This window comes from Myxocyprinus asiaticus, chromosome 30 (assembly GCF_019703515.2).
Source record: "Myxocyprinus asiaticus isolate MX2 ecotype Aquarium Trade chromosome 30, UBuf_Myxa_2, whole genome shotgun sequence".
Lineage (NCBI taxonomy): Eukaryota > Metazoa > Chordata > Actinopteri > Cypriniformes > Catostomidae > Myxocyprinus > Myxocyprinus asiaticus.
Genome location: NC_059373.1, coordinates 19,915,259 through 19,937,764, shown reverse-complemented (window position 1 = coordinate 19,937,764; position 22,506 = coordinate 19,915,259). Strand labels below are relative to the sequence as shown.

Below are 22,506 nucleotides of genomic sequence, written 5' to 3'. Positions count from 1 at the left end.
TCTGTTGCAGTTGTTACACAGGTGAATCACAAACCAAAGAGCTTTATGTCTAAGAAACTGTATCCATGACAAATATTAGGCAAAACACTAATGGATAGAGTAAACATGTTTTAAAAAATGTCAAATAATATTGTATACGGTTCATAACCAAGGTGCATTAATTGAGATGCTTATATTGAAGAGACTCGAGTGATCTTGTTGTGTTGTACAAATGGGCAAATGACTGAATATATAGCCTACTTACAATTGTAGGCAATTACATTGGGTGATCTGACTAGAACAACTTGATATGCAAGATGCCAATTCTAAACAAGAATGTGTGCGCACCTCTCCCTGAGATGAGGAAGGACAAGTCTAAAATCACACTTAAACACAGCTCTGTCTTTATCAGCCAATCCGTCTGCGTTCTGCCCATAGGGTTTATTTGCAGGATACATTATTATAATCCAACTAGGTGGAAGGTTCAGGTAATATTAAACATTTACGATATCTGATTTCCTCAAGCTAGACAAGTGGAAGTTTTTTTACTCCCAAAAGTAGGACTGATTTGAGAACTACAATTTTTCTAATATCTACTGTATTTCAGAACTTTAAACGGTTAGAAATCGAAAGGGAAATCCTTCAAAGAGGTGGATATGAAAGCTGAGGCCGCCGCAGCACTAGGAGCAGCATCGCTCAGCACTGAATCCGCTGTGCACTCGACTGCAGCCGCGGATGAGGGAAGCGTGGATGCGCTGCTCCGCTCTGCCTCCGTCAGCTCCGCCGCAGCTCGTCTGTCTGCCTGTTGTCATGGAGGAGCCAAGATGGCGGTCCTGGCCTATAGCCTAGGCAAACGGGAAATAAACCAGTATTTCAGCATAAAAAATGCCAAATTGCTGTCTGTCGCCGCCGTCGTCCTGCTCACTGTGTTTCATACTGCTTCTCGGCATTATGGAGGTGAGTGTTTATTAGCGCTGTGTGAGAACGAGGTGTTTGTGTTAACATCATTGCTAGCGCTGTCACTCATGCAATGTTTTTCAGTCTGTCTGTATGTGTGTGTGTGTGTGTGTGTTTGTTTGTTTGTTTGTTTGTTTGTGTGTGTTTGTGTGTGTATCTGTCACTGAAAGAGTAGAGCTGTAGCCTTGCGCATTAAAAGCCTGGATAACTGTGACCTGTTTCTCAAAACAGACGTGCATTTGCCGTTGTTTGATTAAAAACACTGGACAGCACATAATGGTAACTGTCAAAGACTTAAACTTGCCATTAACAGATGAACCTGGCTGAAGGCAGTGCTCTAGCCCAGCTGATTTTTAAACGTTTCATTTTTAGAAATTTTGCCTTTCTTGCATTCTCAGTTAGATCTGATTCTTTAGTCACATAGTGCATGGACGAGTTGTATCATAAAATCTCATGTCAAAATGTCGTGAGATTTATTTATTTGTTTATTTATAATAATATTTCGTAAAAAGAAAATGAAGCCTTTATTTAGTGTTATATATATACACACACACATATTTTTATTTTTTATTTTTTTGTAGTAGTAGACCCTAGGAGTAGTAGTGACATTAGTTTCAGGACACATAAAGGGAAAGCTCACCCCAAAATGAAAATTCCTTCATCATTTACCTTCATCATGCCATCCCAGATGTGTATGAATGTCGTTCTTCTGCAGAACACAAATTAAGATTTTTAGAAGAATATTTCAGCTCTTTAGGTCCTCACAATGCAAGTGAATGGGTACCAAAAATGTGAAGCTCCAAAAGCATATAAAGGCAGCATAAAAGTAATCCATTAGACTCCACTGGTTAAATCCATGACTTCAGAAGTGATATAAGTGTGTGTGAGAAACAGATCAATATTTAAGTCCCTTTTTTACTGTAAATCTCCACTTTCACTTTCACATCCTCCTCGTGTTTTTGGCATTTTGCATTCTTCGTGCACATCGCCACTGACTGTGCATAACTGTCATGAAAATAATGTCACCTTGAAAGAAATCTTAATGGCTCTAAAATAGGCTTCATTTAGAAACTCAAGATGGCGCCGAGTATGGCTGCTGCGTTGCGAGCTCCGACACAACATAGCAATGGTTTGTTTGTTTTGTTTACAATTCTTATGTTTTTTGTCTTGGATGTTGTCTGCCTTATTGTCTACGACAGACAAACACTTTTGGACATTGGTTCAGCGATCTCACACCGAAAACCGGACTTCGCATTCCTCAATGCCGACCCGCTGTTTACAAACACGCAAGCGGAGCCCTTTGTCTGGGCAGCACGGCCGCGGAAACGCAGGAGGAAAAGGGGAAACAGAGCCGGCGTTCTCATCAGAGTAAGACGCCGCGCAAATCGACCCCCGCTACCCACTACTGGCAAATGTTCAGTCTCTGGATAACAAGCTCTGCGAGCTGAAAGCGCGGATCTCTTTCCAACGAGAGACGAGGGACTGCTGCATTATCTGCCTTACGGAAACTTGGATGTCTGCGGAGATTCCAGACTCGGCCATTGAACCCGCGGGGTTCTCCATGCTCCGAGTGGACAGAGTGAAAGACCTCTCAGGTAAAACTAGAGGAGGTGGTGTATGTTTTATGATCAACAAATCCTGGTGTGATCAGAGGAACGTACATTCCATCAAGTCTTTCTGTTCTCCTGATCTGGAATTTCTTATGCTTCTGTGTTGACCATTCTGGCTACCGAGGGAATTCACAGCGGTCATTATCACTGCTGTGTACTTTCCCCCACAAGCCGACACAGACTGGGCACTCAAGGAACTGTATGGGAGCATAAGTGAGCAGGAAACCGCGCACCCTGAGGCCGCGTTCATTGTGACCGGGGACTTTAATAAAGCCAGTTTAAAATCAGTCGCACCAAAATATCACCAGCACATTAGTTTCAACACACGAGGGGACCGGGTTTTGGACCATTGCTACTCTCCGTTCCAGGATGGCTACAAATCCCTCCCCCGCCCACCATTTGGCAAATCGGACCACTCTTCCATTCTGCTTCTGCCCGCTTACAGGCAGAAATTGAAACAGGAAGCACCCACCCTCAGAACGATCCAGTGCTGGTCAGACCAATCAGACTCTACGTTACAAGACTGTTTTGATCGCACGGACTGGGAGATGTTCCGGTCCGCCTCTGATGACGACATCGAGCTTTACGCTGATAGCGTAATGTGTTTCATCAGAACGTGTGTAGAGGAAGTGATTCCGACCAGAACTGTGCGAATCTATCTGAATCAGAAGCCGTGGATCAATAGCGATGTTCGCGCGGCACTTAATGTGCGGACCTCCGCTTTTAATTCCGGGAACGCGGAGGAGCATAAACAAGCCAGTTATGCCCTCCGAAAAACTATCAAAACAGCAAAACACCAGTACAGGAGCAAGATTGAAGGACAGTTTAACACCACCAACTCTAGAAGCATGTGGCAGGGAATTAACATCATCACGGACTTTAAAGGGAATAAAAACTCCGCCATGAACACCGCTGCCTCTCTACCGGATGAGCTAAATACTTTTTATGCTCGTTTCGAGGGAAATAACACCGCCCTCGCGGAGAGAGCTCTCGCGGCTGAAGCTACAGAGGTTAGTTCACTCTCCGTCTCTGTAGTGGATGTAACCCGATCCTTCCGACGGGTGAATATCCGCAAAGCCGCGGGTCCAGACGGCATTCCGGGCCGCGTCATCAGAGCGTGCGCGAACCAGCTGGCTGGTGTTTTTACGGACATTTTCAACCTTTCCCTCTCTTTGTCTGTAGTCCCCACATGCTTTAAAACATCCACCATTGTGCCTGTTCCAAAACAATCAAAAATGACGTGTTTAAATGACTGGCGTCCTGTTGCTCTGACCCCCATCATCAGCAAATGTTTTGAGAGACTAATCAGAGATTACATCTGCTCTGTATTACCACTCAATCTTGACCCGCTGCAGTTTGCATACCGCAACAACCGCTCCACTGATGATGCCATTGCATCTACAATACACACTGCTCTCTCCCACCTGGAAAAAAAAGAACAGTTATGTGAGAATGTTGTTTGTAGACTACAGCTCAGCATTCAACACCATAGTGCCCTCCAAGCTAGATGAGAAACTCCGGGCTCTGGGCTTAAACAGCTCGCTGTGCAGCTGGATCCTGGACTTCCTGTCAAGCAGACGCCAGGTGGTTAGAATAGGCAGCAACATCTCCTCATCACTGACCCTCAACACTGGAGCCCCACAGGGCTGTGTTCTCAGCCCACTACTGTATTCCCTGTACACACATGACTGTGTGGCAACACATAACTCCAATGCCATCATTAAGTTTGCTGATGACACGACGGTGGTAGGTCTGATCACTGACAATGATGAAACAGCCTACAGAGAGGAGGTGCACACTCTGACACACTGGTGTCAGGAGCACAACCTCTCCCTCAACGTCAGTAAGACAAAGGAGCTTGTGGTGGACTTCAGAAGAAAAGACAGAGAACACAGTCCAATCACCATCAATGGAGCACCAGTGGAGAGAGTCAGCAGCTTCAAGTTCCTGGGTGTCCACATCACTGAGGAACTCACATGGTCCGTCCACACTGAAGTCGTTGTGAAGAAGACTCATCAGCGCCTCTTCTTCCTGAGACGGCTGAGGAAGTTTGGAATGAACCGCCACATCCTCACACGGTTCTACACCTGCACTGTGGAGAGCATCCTGACTGGCTGTATCTCCGCCTGGTACGGCAATAGCACCGCCCACAACCGCAAAGCACTGCAAAGGGTGGTGTGAACTGCCAAACACATCATCGGAGGTGAGCTTCCCTCCCTCCAGGAAATATATACAAGGCGGTGTGTGAAAAAAGCTCGGAGGATCATCAGAGACTCCAGCCACCCGAGCCATGGGCTGTTCTCACTGCTATCATCAGGTAGGCGGTATCGCAGCATCAGGACCCGCACCAGCCGACTCCATGACAGCTTCTTCCCCCAAGCAATCAGACTTCTGAACTCTTGATCTCCCACGATCAAAATACATCAGCACTGCACTTTATTACTCTTTTATCTCACACCGGACTGTCATAAATTATATTACTGTTATTATATTATGTCTCTCTTAACAACTGACTATCAACCGACAGCCTGAATGTCAATACAGTACAATACTGTACATTCTATATATATATATATATATATATATATATATATATATATACTTTTTTTATATATTTTTTAATTTTTATTGAATAATGTGTATCTATATAGTATCTATATAGTAAAAACAAAAAAAAAACAAAAACAGCATATTGTATACTGTACAGTGTATGTTATTATTTGTATATTGTTGAGTGTAATTATGTGTATAACAGATGTTTAAATTGTGTTGTGTTAATTTGATGTTTTAAGTTGTGTAATTATGTATAACAGATGTTTAAATTGTGTTGTGTTAATTTGATGTTTTAAGTTGAGTGTAATTATGTATAACAGATGTTTAAATTGTGTTGTGTTAATTTGATGTTATTGTAAATTGGTATATGTCTCATCACTGTCACGACTGCTATGTTGATCGGAACTGCACCCAAGAATTTCACACACCATTGCACTTGTGTATATGGCTGTGTGACAATAAAGTGATTTGATTTTGATTTGATTTCCCATATACACAATATAATTTCTTGTTTGTTTCTTTTTTTTTTTTTCAATTAACATATGACTTGTAATACAAATACCTAACTGATATTGGGATTTACATTCATGCAGTATAGCCAGAGGCGGAACTGGTTCCTCCAGTTGAGCATGGTTTCTCTCAAGGTTTTATTTTTCTCCATTAACTAACATCTTTTGGATTTTTGTCTTCCTTGCCAAAGTCACGTTTGGCTTGCTTTCTGGGGGCCTAAAGACAAATCATTTTAAGGCATGGATTTCAGTGATGCTTTTCAACAAAACTGCTCAGTAAGAACATTTAGGACATTACAGCACAATTTTCTGTAAAGCTTCTTTAAAATTATGTGTATTGTGAAAAGCGTTGTACAAAAAAACAAAAAAAAATGTCTTGCCATGAGTTTTGATTTGGGAGTAAAATAGGACCAGGACAGGGTGAGTCCTGGTGAGGGTGAGGCTTGCAAGCCGAAGAACACTATCCCAACCATGAATCATGGGGGTGGCAGCATCATGTTGTGGGGGTGCTTTGCTCCAGGAGGGACTGGAGCACTTCACAAATAGATGGCATCATGAGGAAGGAAAATTATGTGGATATATTGAAGCAACATCTCAAGACATCAGCCATGAAGTTAAAGCTCAGTCACAAATGGGTCTTCCAAATGGACAATGACCCCAAGCATACCTCTAAAGTTATGGCAAAATGGCTTAAGGACAACAAAGTCAAGGTATTGGAGTGGCCATCACAAAGCCCTGACCTCAATCTGATAGAAAATTTGTGGGCAGAACCGAAAATGTGTGTGCGAGCAAGGAGCACTACAAACCTGACTCAGTTACACCAGTTCTGTCTGGAGGAATGGGTCAAAATTCCAGTAGCTTATTGTGAGAAGCTTGTGCAAGGCTACCCAAAACATTTGACCCAAGTTAATCAATATAAAGGCAATGCTACCAAATACTAACAAAGTGTATGTAAACTTCTGACCCACTGGGAATGTGATGAAAGAAATAAAAGCTGAAATAAATCATTCTCTCTACTATTATTCTGACATTTCACATTCTTAAAATAAAGTAGTGATCCTAACTGACCTAAGACAGGGAATATTTTCTACGATTAAATATCAGGAATTGTGAAAAACTGAGTTTAAATGTATTTGGCTAAGGTGTATGTAAACTTCTGACTTCAACTGTATATAGATACACTACCGGTCAAAAGTTTTGAAACACTTGACTGAAATGTTTCACATGATCTTAAAAATCTTTTGATCTGAAGGCGTATGCTTAAATGTTTGAAATTAGTTTTGTAGACAAAAATATAAATGTGCCACCATATTAATTTATTTCATTATAAATCTAAAATGTAATAAAAAAAAAATAAAAAAAAGATTTTGAAATTGATGACTTGGACCAAATAATAAAGAAAAGCAGCCAAGGGGAGCCACGTGACGCCATGCGAAGGGCAGACGTGTGAGCGACGAGCTCTGCGCACTTTGCACATTTGTTTTATTATTTTCATGATATAATCTGGTGAAATTCGATACACCCTGTTACACATTTGCTGTTTGAGATAAACATGGCAAAGAAGTCAAAATCCTTGGGCTCTGGAGACATTAAAAGACACTTACGGTTTCAAGATGAAAGCCCAGACAGGCCTGTGGACCGGGGACTCGATTTGGATGGCACAGCGGGAGAAGATTCCAGCGTCAACTGTCCAACATGTCGGTGATGTTGACGAAGGTACTTGCGGACTTGGAGGATCTCGCCGTAATATGTCGATCAATTACGCCGATGGAAAAAAATTCTCTGAGTTAGCTACAAGAGTGACAGATGTTGAAAAACGAATCGATTATTTGGAGTCATCAGAGAGGGAATTAGCTGCTAATCTGCCCGCGACCAAAGTTGATTTGGAACGTGTTCTTGAAAAGCTTGAAGATCTTGAAAATAGAAGCCGCAGGAATAACATTCGAATTGTTGGAATTCCTGAACATGAGGAGGGCAGAGATATGGTGAAATTCCTAGGCAAGCTTTTTCCAAGTCTGCACGACATAACAGGCCACAAGCTGGAGATCGAGCTAGCTCACAGAGACCCAGCTCACAGATCTGCTGAGGGAGAAAGGCCCCAATCGATTCTGGCCAAATTTTTTAGATCATCCGATAAAGATCTCGTGTTGTGCCAGGCGAGGAGCAAAGGAAAGCTTTCTTGGACGAATTACAATATTTTCTTGTTCCCGGAATTTGCGAACTCGACGAGAGAAACGCGATCGGTTTAAGGAATGCAAGAAACTCTTACATCAGCGGAAGATCACTTTTGCTCTGATGTTCCCTGCCAAACTGAGAATAAACTCCAAGGACGGCTGCAAAGTATTTACATGTCCCAATCAGGCAATGTCTTTTATTGAAACAATGGGTGAGTAACCACTGGGTGTTTTTCTTGTGAGTGGATTGACTCACTGTACGTACTCTGGCTTTCGGAGGAAGCTGGGCGCCATTTTTGTTTCTTTTTGCGTTGGCTTCGCCGAGCAGCTGGAGTTTGTTTTGTTAAGTGGATTAACACTTTTCTTTAAAGAAACTTTTGCATTGACGGAAGATCACATTTACAATGAAGTTCCCGGGGAGATTGAGAGTAGACACTACGGATGACCGCAAAATATCAACATGCCCACACAAAGGATGTCTTTTTTAAAGTTGACGGACTGTGTAAATCATGGGATATACTTTTATGCGGCCTCCGAGTGAATTGACTCTTGACCATCCGAGGAACCGGGATGCATGTTTCGTTTCCTTTTGTGCTGGTTCCGCCTAGCGGTTGGAGCTTGTTTTGTTAAATAACACTACTTCGGGACAGTTATGGATGAATCTATCAATTCCTTGTGCTTATGCCTCCTGTTGGCTGGAGTATGATTTGTGGAGTATCATCGTGGGACATTGGAATGATTACGTCATCTGCTGCACTCATCAGCTGGCTCACTGAAGATTCGTTTGTCTGTCTGAGGAAAATGAACGGCTTTATATCGGCTGGAATTTGTTTTGTGAAGGAACACACCTTGTGTGTGTGTGTGTGTGTGTGTGTGTGTGTGTATATATATATATATATATATATATATATATATATATATATATATACACTATATTGCCAAAAGTATTCGCTCATCTGCCTTTAGACGCATATGAACTTAAGTGACATCCCATTCTTAATCCATAGGTTTTAATATGACGTCGGCCCACCCTTTGCAGCTATAACAGCTTCAACTCTTCTGGGAAGGCTTTCCACAAGGTTTAGGAGTGTGTTTATGGGAATTTTTGACCATTCTTCCAGAAGCGCATTTGTGAGGTCAGACACTGATGTTGGATGAGAAGGCCTGGCTCGCAGTCTTCGCTCTAATTCATCCCAAAGGTGCTCTATCGGGTTGAGGTCAGGACTCTGTGCAGGCCAGTCAAGTTCTTCCACACCAAACTCACTCATCCATGTCTTTATGGACCTTGCTTTGTGCACTGGTGCGCAGTCATGTTGGAACAGGAAGGGGCCATCCCCAAACTGTTCCCACAAAGTTGGGAGCATGGAATTGTCCAAAATCTCTTGGTATGCTGAAGCATTCAGAGTTCCTTTCACTGGAACTAAGGGGCCAAGCCCAGCTCCTGAAAAACAACCCCACACCATAATCCCCCCCTCCACCAAACTTCACAGTTGGCACAATGCAGTCAGACAAGCACCGTTCTCCTGGCAACCGCCAAACCCAGACTCGTCCATCAGATTGCCAGATGGAGAAGCGTGATTCCTCACTCCAGAAAACGCGTCTCCACTGCTCTAGAGTCCAGTGGCGGCGTGCTTTACACCACTGCATCCGACGCTTTGCATTGCACTTGGTGATGTATGGCTTGGATGCAGCTGCTCGGCCATGGAAACCCATTCCACGAAGCTCTCTACGCACTGTTCTTGAGCTAATCTGAAGGCCACATGAACTTTGGAGGTCTGTAGCGATTGACTCTGCAGAAAGTTGGCGACCTCTGCGCACTATGCACCTCAGCATCCGCTGACCCCGCTCTGTCATTTTACGTGGCCTATCACTTCGTGGCTGAGTTGCTGTCATTCCCAATCACTTCCACTTTGTTATAATACCACTGACAGTTGACTGTGGAATATTTAGTAGCGAGGAAATTTCACGACTGGACTTGTTGCACAGGTGGCATCCTATCACAGTACCACGCTGGAATTCACTGAGCTCCTGAGAGCGGCCCATTCTTTCACAAATGTTTGTAGAAGCAGTCTGCATGCCTAGGTGCTTCATTTTATACACCTGTGGCCATGGAAGTGATTGAACACCTGAATTCAATTATTTGGATGGGTGAGCGAATACTTTTGGCAATATAGTGTATACACACACACACACACACACACACACACACACACACACACACACACACTACCGGTCAAAAGTTTTGAAACACTTACTCATTCTTTATTATAATTATTATTATTATTTTATTTTTTTTAATTTTAGAATAATAGTAAAGTCATCAAAACTATGGAATAACATAAATGGAACTATGGGAATTATGTTATGACTAAACAAAATCCAAAATAAATCAAAACTGTGTTATATTTTAGCATCTTCAAAGTAGTCACCCTTTGCCTAGAATTTGCAGACATGTACTCTTGACATTTTCTCAACCAACTTCTTTAGGTATCACCCTGGGATGCTTTTTAAACAGTATTGAAGGAGTTCCCATCTATGTTGGGCACTTATTGGCTGCTTTTCTTTATTATTTGGTCCAAGTCATCAATTTCAAAAACTATTTGTTTTTAATTAAATTTTAGTTTTATAATGAAATAAATTATATGGTGGCACAATTATATTTTTGTCTACAAAACTCATTTCAAACATTTAAGCATACGCCTTCAGATCAAGGGGGGGGGGGGGGGGGGGTTAAATATTGATTTTATATATATAAATGTTTTGCATTTCATTGTTATTTTATGATTTAATAAAAAATTTTAATTACAAAAAAAGAAAAGCAGCCAAAACAAAATTATATATAAAGAATGAGTAAGTGTTTCAAAACTGTATGTATTTCATGTCAATTCTCAATTAATGTCATAGGTCATAGTAGCTTCATATATAATTGTACAAGAATTAAAATATTATTTAACTTTAGATGGAGGATTGCATGTTCCACTGCAGGACATTGCTGTCATTGCTTGACTTTTCATGTCAGTCATCTTATGGGTTGTTTCTTTCAGGCAGTGACACATGTGACTGGCTTTTATCCAGTGGAAGATTTTTAGGGGACAATGTCTGGCAGCCCCATGGCTGCATGTTGCACAAGTACAAAAGCACGTAAGTCATGCTGTGAAATCCACTTAATGACAGCTGGGGAATGACATTGTTGGCTTGGAATTTACATTCATGCTTGTTGTCTTTCAGTGAAGCGAAGATTTGCCTCAGAGAGAAGAGAATAGCATTTGTAGGAGACTCAAGAATACGTCAGCTTTTCTATTCTTTCATCAAAATGATCAACCCTAAGGTGAAAGAGGATGGCAACAAGGTTTGTTGTTGCTAGTCATGTTCTGTAAGCCTTCTTTGGTTAACAGGTATAATATATTCTTCACCAAAGTGAGATTTTGCTTCAAAGTGGTGTTTGGCTTGAAGGTGTCCAAATAATTGAATCTCTTAAACGTGTTCCGCTCAAAGGCTGCTGTTGAATTAAAAGGGAAATGGTGTAATCTTTCCTGTTTACCAGAGGACTAACTGTTATTTCAAAATATGCAGACAAAAGCGGCTGTTTATAGACATTAATGCCATGCACGCCAATTACTGTCTCCTATTGCATCATGTAATAAATGAAGATATGTAATGTGTTGTATGTAATGTCTTATCATTCATGTTTTTTTTCCTCGGCCTTTATGAATAAATCCAGCATGAGAACATCCCCTTTGTAGATGGCGAATCCACTGTGGTGAGTTATTTCTAATTAGTTGTGTGTAGCAGTGTGAAAGTGAATCATTTTGATCCTTCATATTTATTGATTCTTATTTAAATATGTTGTCTATGGTTACCTTACAGAACTTCCTGTGGTATCCTGAAGTTAATAATTCCTTGAAGGAGCAGTTGATGTCATGGGCAGAGGTAAAGGCAATCAAATTGTACTGAATGTAAAGCATGCAAGCCATTTAGTGACATGCTTGAGCCCAAAGTATACTTAAATTTTGACGCGAACGCTCTGCGTCAGCGTACAGTCGAACACGAGCCTGTCAAAGTATACTCCATTTTACGGTGCACACATACACAGACGGTTGGCGCATTCGCACTATGACTGTTATAAGACACCGGACTATTTCTCTTTAGGAGTTGACACCCATAAAGATGTCTTTAGACTCGAGTTATACAAATACAGCGATCTCCTGACCTCCTCGCACACACGCTCTTGACGTGCACATCCACTGTTGTTGTTTTAACCTTCATTTCCTGTTATTTATTGGTGATTACGTCTGTTCTAGCATTTGTTCGTGACAGCAAAGGCTTAAAAGTAAGTATTGCCACCTTGTGGACCAAGTAATTTGTGCAAATATTTCCAGGCGCATGTGCAGTCTGCACATTCAAAGATGCACGGTTCGGGCTGTGCGTGTTAAGTGCTTGCGCACTCTGCTGATGACGAGATTTGCGTCATGTGTCCTGTACACGGACGCTCAGTGTTCACATCTGAACTAAGTATACTTTGGGCTTCAAGATGTTGAATCTTGTCTTATCTCTCAATTACAGGGATCCAGTCCCAAACCACATGTCATCATCCTCGGCGCTGCTACTGTGAGTCAGTTTGTGTTTGAAGTTATAGTGCCTTGAGGTGCTATTATTCAGATTTATTCTAATGACTTATGTTTATGGTTTCCAATAGTGGTCCATCAAGTTGCACAACGGCAAGAGTGAGGCACTTTTTCAGTACAAAGCAAACCTCACGGGTATATTAGACACACTGGAAAAACTGTCTGAGCAGAGTGAAGTCTATTGGGTTCTGCAAGGTATGTTTTGAAATTCGAGACTCAGCCTTCAAAAGAGGAAATTATCATATCACATTCCTGTGTCATTTTTTGCCACATCTGTTTATTAAGATCCTGTTTATGAGGAGGTGCTCAGTGAAAGCCGAAAGATGATCACAAATGAACAGATAAACTTGTATAACGAGGCGGCAGTTAGTACTCTGAATAACAATAAGAAGAAAGTCAAGTTCCTAGAAGCCTCACGGCAAGCTGCCATGGAGACCATTTCCAAATCGGTTGATGGTCTGCACCTCCCTGAGAGCACAAGGGATGTTGTAAGTCCACAGTTGAATCATATTAAAGGAATAGTTCCCCCAGAATGAACATTCTGTCTTGACTTTCTTTTTTCCATGGATCACAAAAGGAGATGTTTGGTAGAATGTTCGCCTCAGTCACCATCACTTTCATTGTATGGAAAAGGGATGTAATGAAAGTGAATGGTGACTGAGGCGAACATTCTGCCTAACATTTCCTTTAGTGTTCCATGGAAGAAAGAAAATCAGATGGGTTTAGGAAATGAGGGGGAATTCATTTTTGAGTAAACTATTCTTTAAATGGTTTGTTTATTATACTTTTCAGTAAATATGACTTTTTGCACACTTCTCAGGGTGCCATGGTACTGATGAACTCCATGTGCAACAAGATCCTGAAGCCCATTGATGGCTCTTGCTGTCAGAATACTCCTCCCCTAAGCGTTCTTCAGAAGCTGGCCGCTGCTCTCTTTCTGGTGTCCATCATCTGCTTTCTCCTCCTGGGCTGTAGTAAACATCATAAGAGCAGGCCCATTCCTGATGTGGAGAGTGGAGAGGAGAAGAAACCCCCTACTGCTGCGGGTCATTTCAGCCCAAAAGGATCATTACTGGCCATTTGCAAAATGAGCCTTATCATGTTGTACTTCTACCTGTGTGACAGGGCAGACATCTTCATGAAGGAACAGAAATTCTACACACATTCAACCTTTTTCATCCCTCTCATCTACATCTTCGTTCTGGGTATCTTCTATAACGAGAACAGCAAAGAGGTAGCAAGGATTCTCTGGAAGTTGTTCACAATTTAGAAATGCTCTTCCAATATATGCCTATTAGCTCTGTTCCAAAACCTAATGAGCTGCCTACTATCTTCTGAGGCAGTATTCTAAAGCCCAAAGTATAATTCGATTTTGACGCGTACGCTCCGCGTCTGTGGACAGTTGAATGTGAGCCTATCAAAGGATACGCCATATGACTGTGCGCGCATTCATAGGCGTTTGGAGCATGCACTATGACTGCTATGAGATACTGTATTATTTCTCTTCTGGAGTTTAGACCCATAAAGATGTCTTTATAGTTCTTCAGACTCGAGTTTTTGAATTACAGGTATCTCCTGACCTCCTCACACACATGCTCTTGACGTACACATCCACTGTTGTTGTTTTTACCTTTGTGTCCTGTTGTTTAGCAGTGTTTTCATCTTCTTGCACTTCTTCGTTACAGCATCGGCTCAAATGGGAGTGTTGCCAACTTGTGGACACAATAATTAGTGCAAATAATTCCAGGCGCATGCGCGTTCAAAGATATATTGAGCTGCGTGCGTTTAGTGCTCACACACACTACTGATGACCAGATTTGCATCACGTGTCCTTTACGCTAACGCACGCCCATTGTACATAGGTGCCTCAGTTTGTTCCTGGCAGGCAGCAGATGCCCTAACCCCACCCCCACCCTAATGTTAACCATATGGAGCTTATAAGGCTTAGTAAACTGCCAGGAACAACGTATGGCACCTTTCACCCATTGCGCAGATGCCCATCGTTCGCGTTTGACCGAAATATATTTTGGGCTTAACTGTCATGGAACCTCATAAGTCACGAATTTGTTATGCTCTACTGTAATTAGGTAGCAACACAAACAGCACTTTGCACAGAAAACTTGCCAATTGAATTTGCATTTGATTAACCCAAAGTAATTGACTTTGGTTATCGATATTCTAATAAGCATAGAAATACAAAACATATACAAAAGCACGCACAAATATTAGGTAAAGTAATCCACGTTTAATGACGCCATTTTTTTTTTTTTACATAATCAACATTTCTCTCGCTTCATTCACCACCTTGGATTTATTTTTAACTGAGCTCGGCACAGCGAAGGATACATTCTGTGCTGCCTTAAGGCCAAGGTATACTTCGGTTTTCCATGTGCTGGCATGTCTTACGCGTAGTGTGTGTGATGCAAATTTTGTCACCAGAACAGCACGTGCAGACTGTCCACATGCAGCCCAGTTTTTGTAGACATGCGGACAGTCCAAAATACTGTAGGACAGTAGTAAAAAAGTATCACAAACTTTTGTAGTACATAAAGCTTTCCTGTATGGGGTTGCGGTAAAAAGAGTGCACTTTAAAAGGCTGAGCGCTTGATCATGCCGAGACATTACGTCATGTATACTAAGCATACCGTAGCCTTTGGATATTGGCCAGAAACGAGGTATCTTAAAGGTAGCGTAATTAGCATAAATAAATTATACCTTTGCGTTGGGAGCACTCATATGATGTCTTAAAAATGCTACATTCATAGACAGCTTACTAGGTGTTAGAACAGAGCATTTCTTTACTTTTGTTGTAATCTTGATCAGTTCTATTTGATTTGTAAGCATGCAATTCTTATTTCTCTTTCTAGACCAAACTCCTGAACAGAGAACAGACAGACGAATGGAAGGGCTGGATGCAGCTGGTTATCCTCATTTATCACATTTCAGGAGCTAGCGCTGTACGTTATTTAATAGTTTAGTTTCATGGATTCACTGTTGCACTGCATCACTTTGACTGCCCTCTTATATTGCACTATTGTCTCCGTATCTCCTCAGTTCATACCTGTGTACATGCATGTCCGTGTCCTGGTAGCTGCGTATCTCTTCCAAACAGGATATGGACACTTCTCATTCTTCTGGCTGAAGGGTGACTTTGGACTCTACAGAGTGTGCCAGGTACCTGTTGGTACCCTCTGCCTTATCTTGTTTTGCTGGAATACACATACAGTACTTCTTACTAAAAATAGCACCAATTATGGTGTCAAATACTGTATACTGCCAATCAGGAGTTTAGGGACACCTCATTTTTATTAGTAGTATTTTCAACATTTTAGAGTAATAGTAGAGTCATCAAAACTATGAAATAACATTATTTGTTGAATTGAATTATGCAATGACCAAAATTATTGAACAAATCAAAAGTGTTACCATTAATTTTCAAATAAAGTAGAAAACCCTTTTCTCTTGGGCATTCTCTCAACCAGCTTTGTGAAGTATTCACCTGGTGTGCTTTTTATTTATTTATTTATTTATTTATTTATAGATTTTTCCCCTTTTCCTCCCAATTTGGAATGCTCAATTCCCAGTGCACTTTTAAGTCCTCGTGGTCACATAGCGATTCGCCTCAATCCGGGTGGCGGAGGATGAATCCCAGTTGCCTCCGCGTCTGAGACCATCAACCCGCGAATCTTATCACGTGGCTTGTTGAGCGCATTGCCACGGAAACATAGCGCGTATGGAGGCTTCACGCCATCCACTGCGGCATCCACGCTCAACTCGCCACGCGCCCCTCCGAGAATGAACCACATTATAGCGACCGTGAGGAGATTACCCCATGTGACTCTACCCTCCCTAGCAGCCGGCCAATTTGGTTGCTTAGGAGACCTGGATGGAGTCACTCAGCACGCCCTGGGATTCGAACTAGCGAACTCCAGGGGTGGTAGCCAGCGTATTTTACCACTGCCTAGTGTGCTTTTTAAACAGTATTGGAGGTTTTCCTTCACTATCTGTCTGGTCCAACTCATCCTGTTCCTTTTTCTTTTTAGAATTTTAGTTTTGTAAAGTAATTCACACAAAGTTTTTTATTGAAACAAAGCATAAGCCTTTTGATCAAAAGATCTTTAAGATCATCAGATGCATAAATTCAGTTGAGTGTATCCAAATGTTTGACTGGTAGTGTACATGCGTAACTGCACTTTATACAATTTATAATGTGTGTGTGTGTGTGTGTGTGTGTGTGTGTGTGTGTGTTTTTGGCTTCTAGGTTCTCTTCAGACTCAACTTTCTTGTGGTGGTACTGTGTCTCGTTATGGACAGGCCTTACCAGTTTTATTACTTTGTGCCACTTGTCACTTTTTGGTTTGTAGTTATTTATGCCACAATGGCAATGTGGCCACAGATTCTTCAGAAGAAAGCCAGTGGTAAATAAGTCGTATAACAATCATTCCATTTACAATGGCTTTTTTGTATATTTTTTCAAATATATTAAGCTATATATTTTTTCAATATATAGTAATTGTTACCTCTTTTTCCCTTATTATTTACAGGCAGTGGATTCTGGAATCTGGCACTTTTGTTGAAACTTTTAGGTTTACTTCTTTTCATTTGCTTCTTTGCATACTCACAGGTTAGTGTCTCTCACAGTAGTTATGTCTAGCGGACTCATTTGGTTATACTTTGTCTGCATTTTAAACCTTTTGCATTCACTGCAGGAACTCTTTGAGGGTATTTTCTCAGTGTGGCCTGTTTCAAAGCTCTTTGAGCTGCAAGGTAGCATCCATGAGTGGTGGTTCAGGTGGAAACTGGATCGATTTGTATGTACTTTTGTACTTATATAAAGTTTACATTATAAAACAAATCGCAAGTTCACATCATTAAATGTTCTGTGGGCAGGGTTATTATCTGTTAATTTTAATGATGTAATTATAAAATATTTATTTTTTATTTCTGTTATGTTCAGTTTGTTTTTTTAATTTAGTTTTAGTTAAATGGTTTTTCTTTTTTCTGTTTTGAGTATTTTTTTTGTTTTGTATTTAAAAGCTAATGCATTAACTGGTGTCATTAAAATATAACGGCATTAAATCTCTCAGGGCTGTCTAATGTTATTGCTGTCTAGTGGCGTTTTCATGTTTTAAAGGCGTGCTGTAAAGATTTAACATTTTATAAGATACAGTGTATCAAAACAGAAAAAGGTGGCCATTTTTATTTTATTTTAATAGTTTCAAGACAAAAAGAAAAAATCCTGCACACTACCATAACTTGCAAAGCACGATCAAGAATTTATTTGCAACGTTGCTTTTCGACATAAAAAAAAAAAAAACATATATTTTTGACGGTGCAAGCTATGGTAGTGTGCGGGATTTGATGATATCTTTATCTTACGCACTTACCTATAACTTTGCAGGTGTGCGAGGGGCTTTGAATGATCATTTTAATAGTTTCTAAAGTGTTTATTTTTATTTCAGTTAATGAAAATTTTTTCAATTATGTTTTTTTCCCATTAACATTAATAACACTGTCCCTGGGTTTATTCTTTTAAATCCTAGGCTGTGATCAATGGAATGCTCTTTGCCTTAATTTACCTGCTGCTCCAGAAATTCCAGCTACTGTCTGAGGGCAAAGGAGATCCTCTCTTCTCCACCAAGATCTCCAACTGTCTGCTCTTTGTCTCTGTGGTTTCTTTTATAGTAAGGCTTATTCTTTCTTTCTCTGAAATGCTTAAATGGTAACGTGACTTTGTTTCACAATCGGTTCTTTTGTCTACAGACATATTCCATCTGGGCCAGTGGGTGCAAAAATAAGTCGGAATGTAATGAGATGCATCCATACATTTCTGTTGTCCAGGCAAGTACCCCTCTGGTCCATTCCTACTGCTGTATTCACTCTTTATATTGTTCTCATGCAATAAATCTTTCACCTCACCCTTATGTTGTTCCAAACATGTATGAATTTCTTTCTTCCATGGAACACAAAATGAGATGTTAGGCAGAATGTTAGCCTCAGGCATAAATGGTGACTGAGGCTAACTTTCTGCCTAACATCTTTTGTGTTCGACTTCATTTCGTTCCCAACAGTGTAAAGAAACAGTGGATTTGAGAGAACGATAACAGAATTTTCATTTTAGGGTGAGCTGTCCTTTTAACTGTGGATGATCTAACCAAAACAGAAAAGTTCAGAAAAGAGAAGTGAAAAGGAATCATTTGACTGTGTTTGTAGTAACAACACTAACCTTTTTCACAGTTGATTCAGACAGCTTTTGTGGGAACAAAAAGAGCATTTGTAACCTGAACATAATGGAGCCCATTGAAGGATTTTTGTTTGTTTCTGTTGTGCTTGTAAGGCTGCTGACTTCCACTATGCTTTTTCTGCCCCCAGATTCTGGCTTTCATTTTGATCCGGAATATTCCAGGTTACGCTCGCTCTTTGTACAGCTCATTCTTTGCATGGTTTGGAAAGATCTCCTTAGAGGTGAGCCACAAACTATCAGTAAAAGCTTGGCTGCAAACAAATTATAAATGGAATATTCAGGGTTATTTTTAACATGATATCTATGGACGACATGTGGCATGCCGTCGAATAATTTCAACTTGTCCTTCATTGTGTATAAATGAAGGGGAAATGCATTTACACTAATATACGTTACTTACAATGGAGGCCTATCAGGCAAGTGGGCTGCAAAATATGCTAACTATTCCCATTTTGGAAAGTGTAGCCATTTTAACACTTAAAAAATATACTTGTTAGCATGAGACTGGTTACCAGCCCTGTCTGTGCAAAGTAAAATTGAATCATGATCAGTTACTTTTGCTTGGAATCCACAACATGGAAGGAATGTGACGTACCTATCCATAAGCGACAAACTTTACGTATGGATAGGTGCATCACATTCCTTCCATGGTAAGCTGATCAAGCCGAGTTCTGCAAACCCCACCCAAAGGAATTGCATTGAGTAACACATAACCAGAAGTTTCTACAACTAGAAAAGAAGTCCCACCTTAAAAGGATGATTAAGACTATTTAACAGTTCAATGAAAACATTTTTCTATTAAAAAAATTATGTAAGTGCTTTCCAAAAAAGAATAGCTTTATAATTCTGCTGTTAAACAAATATTCTTTTTTTTTTTTTTTTTTTTTTTTAAGCCTTCCATTGTAAGTGTACTGTACAAGTCAAAAAAGCTTAAGTTGTATTTAATGCAGAATATAGGCCACATTTCTATAATGAAACAAACTTTTGGGATTTCATTTAACAAATGTCCTACAACAAGACATTATATTAACATGAAATTATAACATGGTTCATAATTTCTCCTTTAGCTCTTTATATGCCAGTATCATATTTGGCTGGCAGCGGACACCAAGGGCATCCTGGTCCTCATTCCTGGAAACCCCACTTTGAACATTATTGTCAGCACATTCATCTTTGTCTGTGTAGCTCATGAGATCTCCCAGATCACCAATGACTTGGCCCAGGCAGCTATTCCAAAAGAGAGTGGGCCTCTACTGAAGAGACTGCTTGGGGCAGGAGTTTTTCTAGTGCTGGTACTGATACTGTCCCAGAAAGAGTAATCGGGGTACTAAGGGCAATCAGAGACACTAGCACACCTTGTCTGGGTGAGGATCAATTTGGATCACACCAAAATGTGTGTGTAAAAGAAGGAAACGTGACCAGCCAAGAGCTTTCCTTTTTTTAGGAATCGATCACTTTTCAACAAAATTCTTAAAGCACTGGTCTGTATACAAAACTCAAACTAGAATAGATGGCAGGGTATGTGGAGCAGCACTGATATGGATGATTAAACTCGGATCAAACAGTTCTATCACACAATGATTCTAAAGCAGGATGTTTGCTGTTGACGCATCACACATAGGCTATGTGTGTACTTTCCTCATCGGGCAGATAAGATTAACGTGCTTCATCCACCCTTCTCTCATAGCTCTGAAATATGTGTTTTATGGACAGTATTTAATAATTTAAGTCTATTTTGTACAGGGGTGTGTGTGTGTTTGTGTCTCATTGTTTTCCCCCATTCTTTTTTTATATTTTGTACACAATGCCCATGACTGCAAAATGTGAAGGAGTTCTACATTCCTGCCTCTCACTGCGTACAACTGACACTGTGCCATGTTTCATCAGCTCATGCACCAAATGTTTCTTTAAAAACAATGATTTCAGTTCATACCAACATCAGCAGCTTTACCCTTCTTTAGGAAGATGCAACCTGAACAGGTTCTTCTCTGGATTATTAAAGGGACAGTTCACCCTAAAATTAAAATTCTGTTATTTACTCATCCAAACCTGGATGACTTTCTATCTTCTGTGGAACACAAAAGGAAAAGTTAAGAAGAATTGGGTTCCATGGAAGAAGGTAAGTCATAGAGTTTTGGAACATGAGGGTGTCAAAATTGTTACATTTTCATTGGGTGAGATTTCCCTTTAATTTAAAAGGTAAACTTGAAATAACCAAGAAAAAAAGTGCTTTGATCTATCAATTATATATAATGAGGGCATTATTTCAAACATAACGCCCTCTTTACCCTTCTTCAATTGCACTAAATGGAGTTTCTCCCCTGCAAACTTTTTTGAGCCAGTACTGTTACTGTGGTCTCATCCTTACCACATGGGTTTACTCCCTTTATATGAATTCAGCTTAATGTTAGAGCCAGCTTTGTCTACAATCAGTGACCTCATTATTTATTGCTCAATGTACGTCTTCATATCCTCTCAAACTGTTTGAAATAAGGTAACTAAAGCGTGGTGTTCATGTTCAACTTGATGTCATTTTTAAAATATATTACATTTATAAAAAAAGTTGAATTTAATTATCAGTTTACTGGTAATACTCTTCTGTAAATAGATCCTACATTATGTGCCATTGAGAGACAAAAGACAAATGTATTGTTAGAGGCTGTATTCAATCTGATTTTAATAGGGGTACTTAAAACTTTTAGTTATAGTTAAAAATACTGACATTTAGGCTGAAAAGCCACATCACTATAGAAGCAATCACATGTGTAATTTACAATTTTCATAGCAGTTTAATGTCTGTGAATTGAAAAGCAATTATGAGGCATATTAAGATGTTGGCATCTTATTTACTTGGTCTACTGAATATAAACCTTATTGGCATTTTATATAATCAGTTAAGATGCTATTTCTTTTTTCTAAGCAAAACAAAATCTGTGCAGATTAAACCCAATTGCTATCAACTGGCACGTCCATTAAATTGTAAATGTGTTTTTTTTTTATTTTTTTGAAGACTACCTTGCCTATGTTCATAATTAAAATTATTTGTATAGTTTGGTATAGGTTTTATTTAAAGAAACCCTGAAGGTCTCAAGGAGTCTGTGTAAGCATTTTTGTTCAAAAATGTGAAATTATTCATGTTCATTTGGAAATGCCTTCATATTATTGTACAGTCCATGTTAATGATAAACTCCTTAAAAACATGCAATAATGTAAATGTTTTCATCTTCATTTCTTTTTTAATACCTGTAAGAGATTTCCCTTATGTTCAAGTTTTAAGGTAAGCTCAATCAACAGCATTTGTAGCATGTTGATTACCACAGAAAATAATTTCGACTCATCTCTTGTTTATTAAAGAAAAAAAAAATGGAAGTGAAGGGGCCAGTCCATAACTGCTGAAGTACTCATTGCTTCAAAAATATAGCTACAAGATGTAAACAAGTTAAAATGCCATTAGCGTGATAAAAGTCTTACTAACCTGTCTGTGTAGTTATAGCAAATACTGGGATTACATGATTTGTTGTCATCTGTAGGGTTCTTCCTCAGGCTGGTGGGTGACATCAGGAAACACACAGGGATTGGCTAATCATGTAGAGGAAACTTCTGTCGGAATGGCTCTGAATATAACAGATGGAACCTTTGGACTGAGGGTGCTGTAGTTAATGATTAAATGGAGAAAGGTGAAATATTAGAAACAACTGTGTATTTCCATGTTTATGGACTGACCCCATTCACTTCTATTGTAAGTGCCTTACTGCGACCACAATTAAAATGATTTCTTTATGGAAATCAACATTATGCCACAATTGCTGTTAGAGCTTCACTTGTATTGAACCTGGAACACTCATACCCCAGAAC

At 40.1% G+C, this 22,506-nt stretch overlaps 1 protein-coding gene and 1 long non-coding RNA gene across 3 annotated transcripts; one reads left to right on the top strand and one right to left on the bottom strand.

The window, feature by feature from the left end:
• Nucleotides 1-386: 386 nt before the first annotated feature.
• LOC127421308 (N-acetylneuraminate 9-O-acetyltransferase) lies at nt 387-22,363 on the top strand. Of its 2 annotated transcripts, XM_051664290.1 has the most exons (19): nt 387-467; nt 587-936; nt 10,827-10,923; nt 11,011-11,131; nt 11,504-11,542; nt 11,650-11,712; nt 12,346-12,390; nt 12,479-12,602; nt 12,693-12,895; nt 13,228-13,641; nt 15,275-15,364; nt 15,462-15,581; nt 16,669-16,825; nt 16,952-17,031; nt 17,117-17,218; nt 17,951-18,091; nt 18,171-18,248; nt 18,780-18,872; nt 19,719-22,363. In XM_051664290.1, exons 2-19 carry the CDS (start codon nt 636-638, stop codon nt 19,968-19,970), a joined length of 2,520 nt encoding a protein of 839 aa, XP_051520250.1. In that variant the 5' UTR covers nt 387-467; nt 587-635; the 3' UTR covers nt 19,971-22,363. The 2 variants fall into 2 exon arrangements, with proteins under 2 accessions (XP_051520250.1, XP_051520251.1); XM_051664291.1 differs by lacking the exon at nt 17,117-17,218.
• On the bottom strand, nt 13,376-18,764 carry LOC127421364 (uncharacterized). Its single transcript, XR_007893982.1, has 3 exons — nt 18,634-18,764; nt 15,469-15,616; nt 13,376-13,521 (listed from the first exon to the last, which is right to left on the bottom strand). It is a non-coding gene; the product is annotated as an uncharacterized LOC127421364 (long non-coding RNA).
• Nucleotides 22,364-22,506: the final 143 nt, after the last annotated feature.

Excerpts from the sequence above, each read along its gene's own strand:
- LOC127421308 (XM_051664290.1), top strand. The coding sequence starts at position 636 with ATGAAAGCTGAGGCCGCCGCAGCACTAGGAGCAGCATCGCTCAGCACT. Across the intron at positions 12,391-12,478 it reads TCATCCTCGGCGCTGCTACT|TGGTCCATCAAGTTGCACAA; the intron begins GTGAGTCAGTTT and ends GGTTTCCAATAG. Across the intron at positions 15,365-15,461 it reads ACATTTCAGGAGCTAGCGCT|TTCATACCTGTGTACATGCA; the intron begins GTACGTTATTTA and ends GTATCTCCTCAG.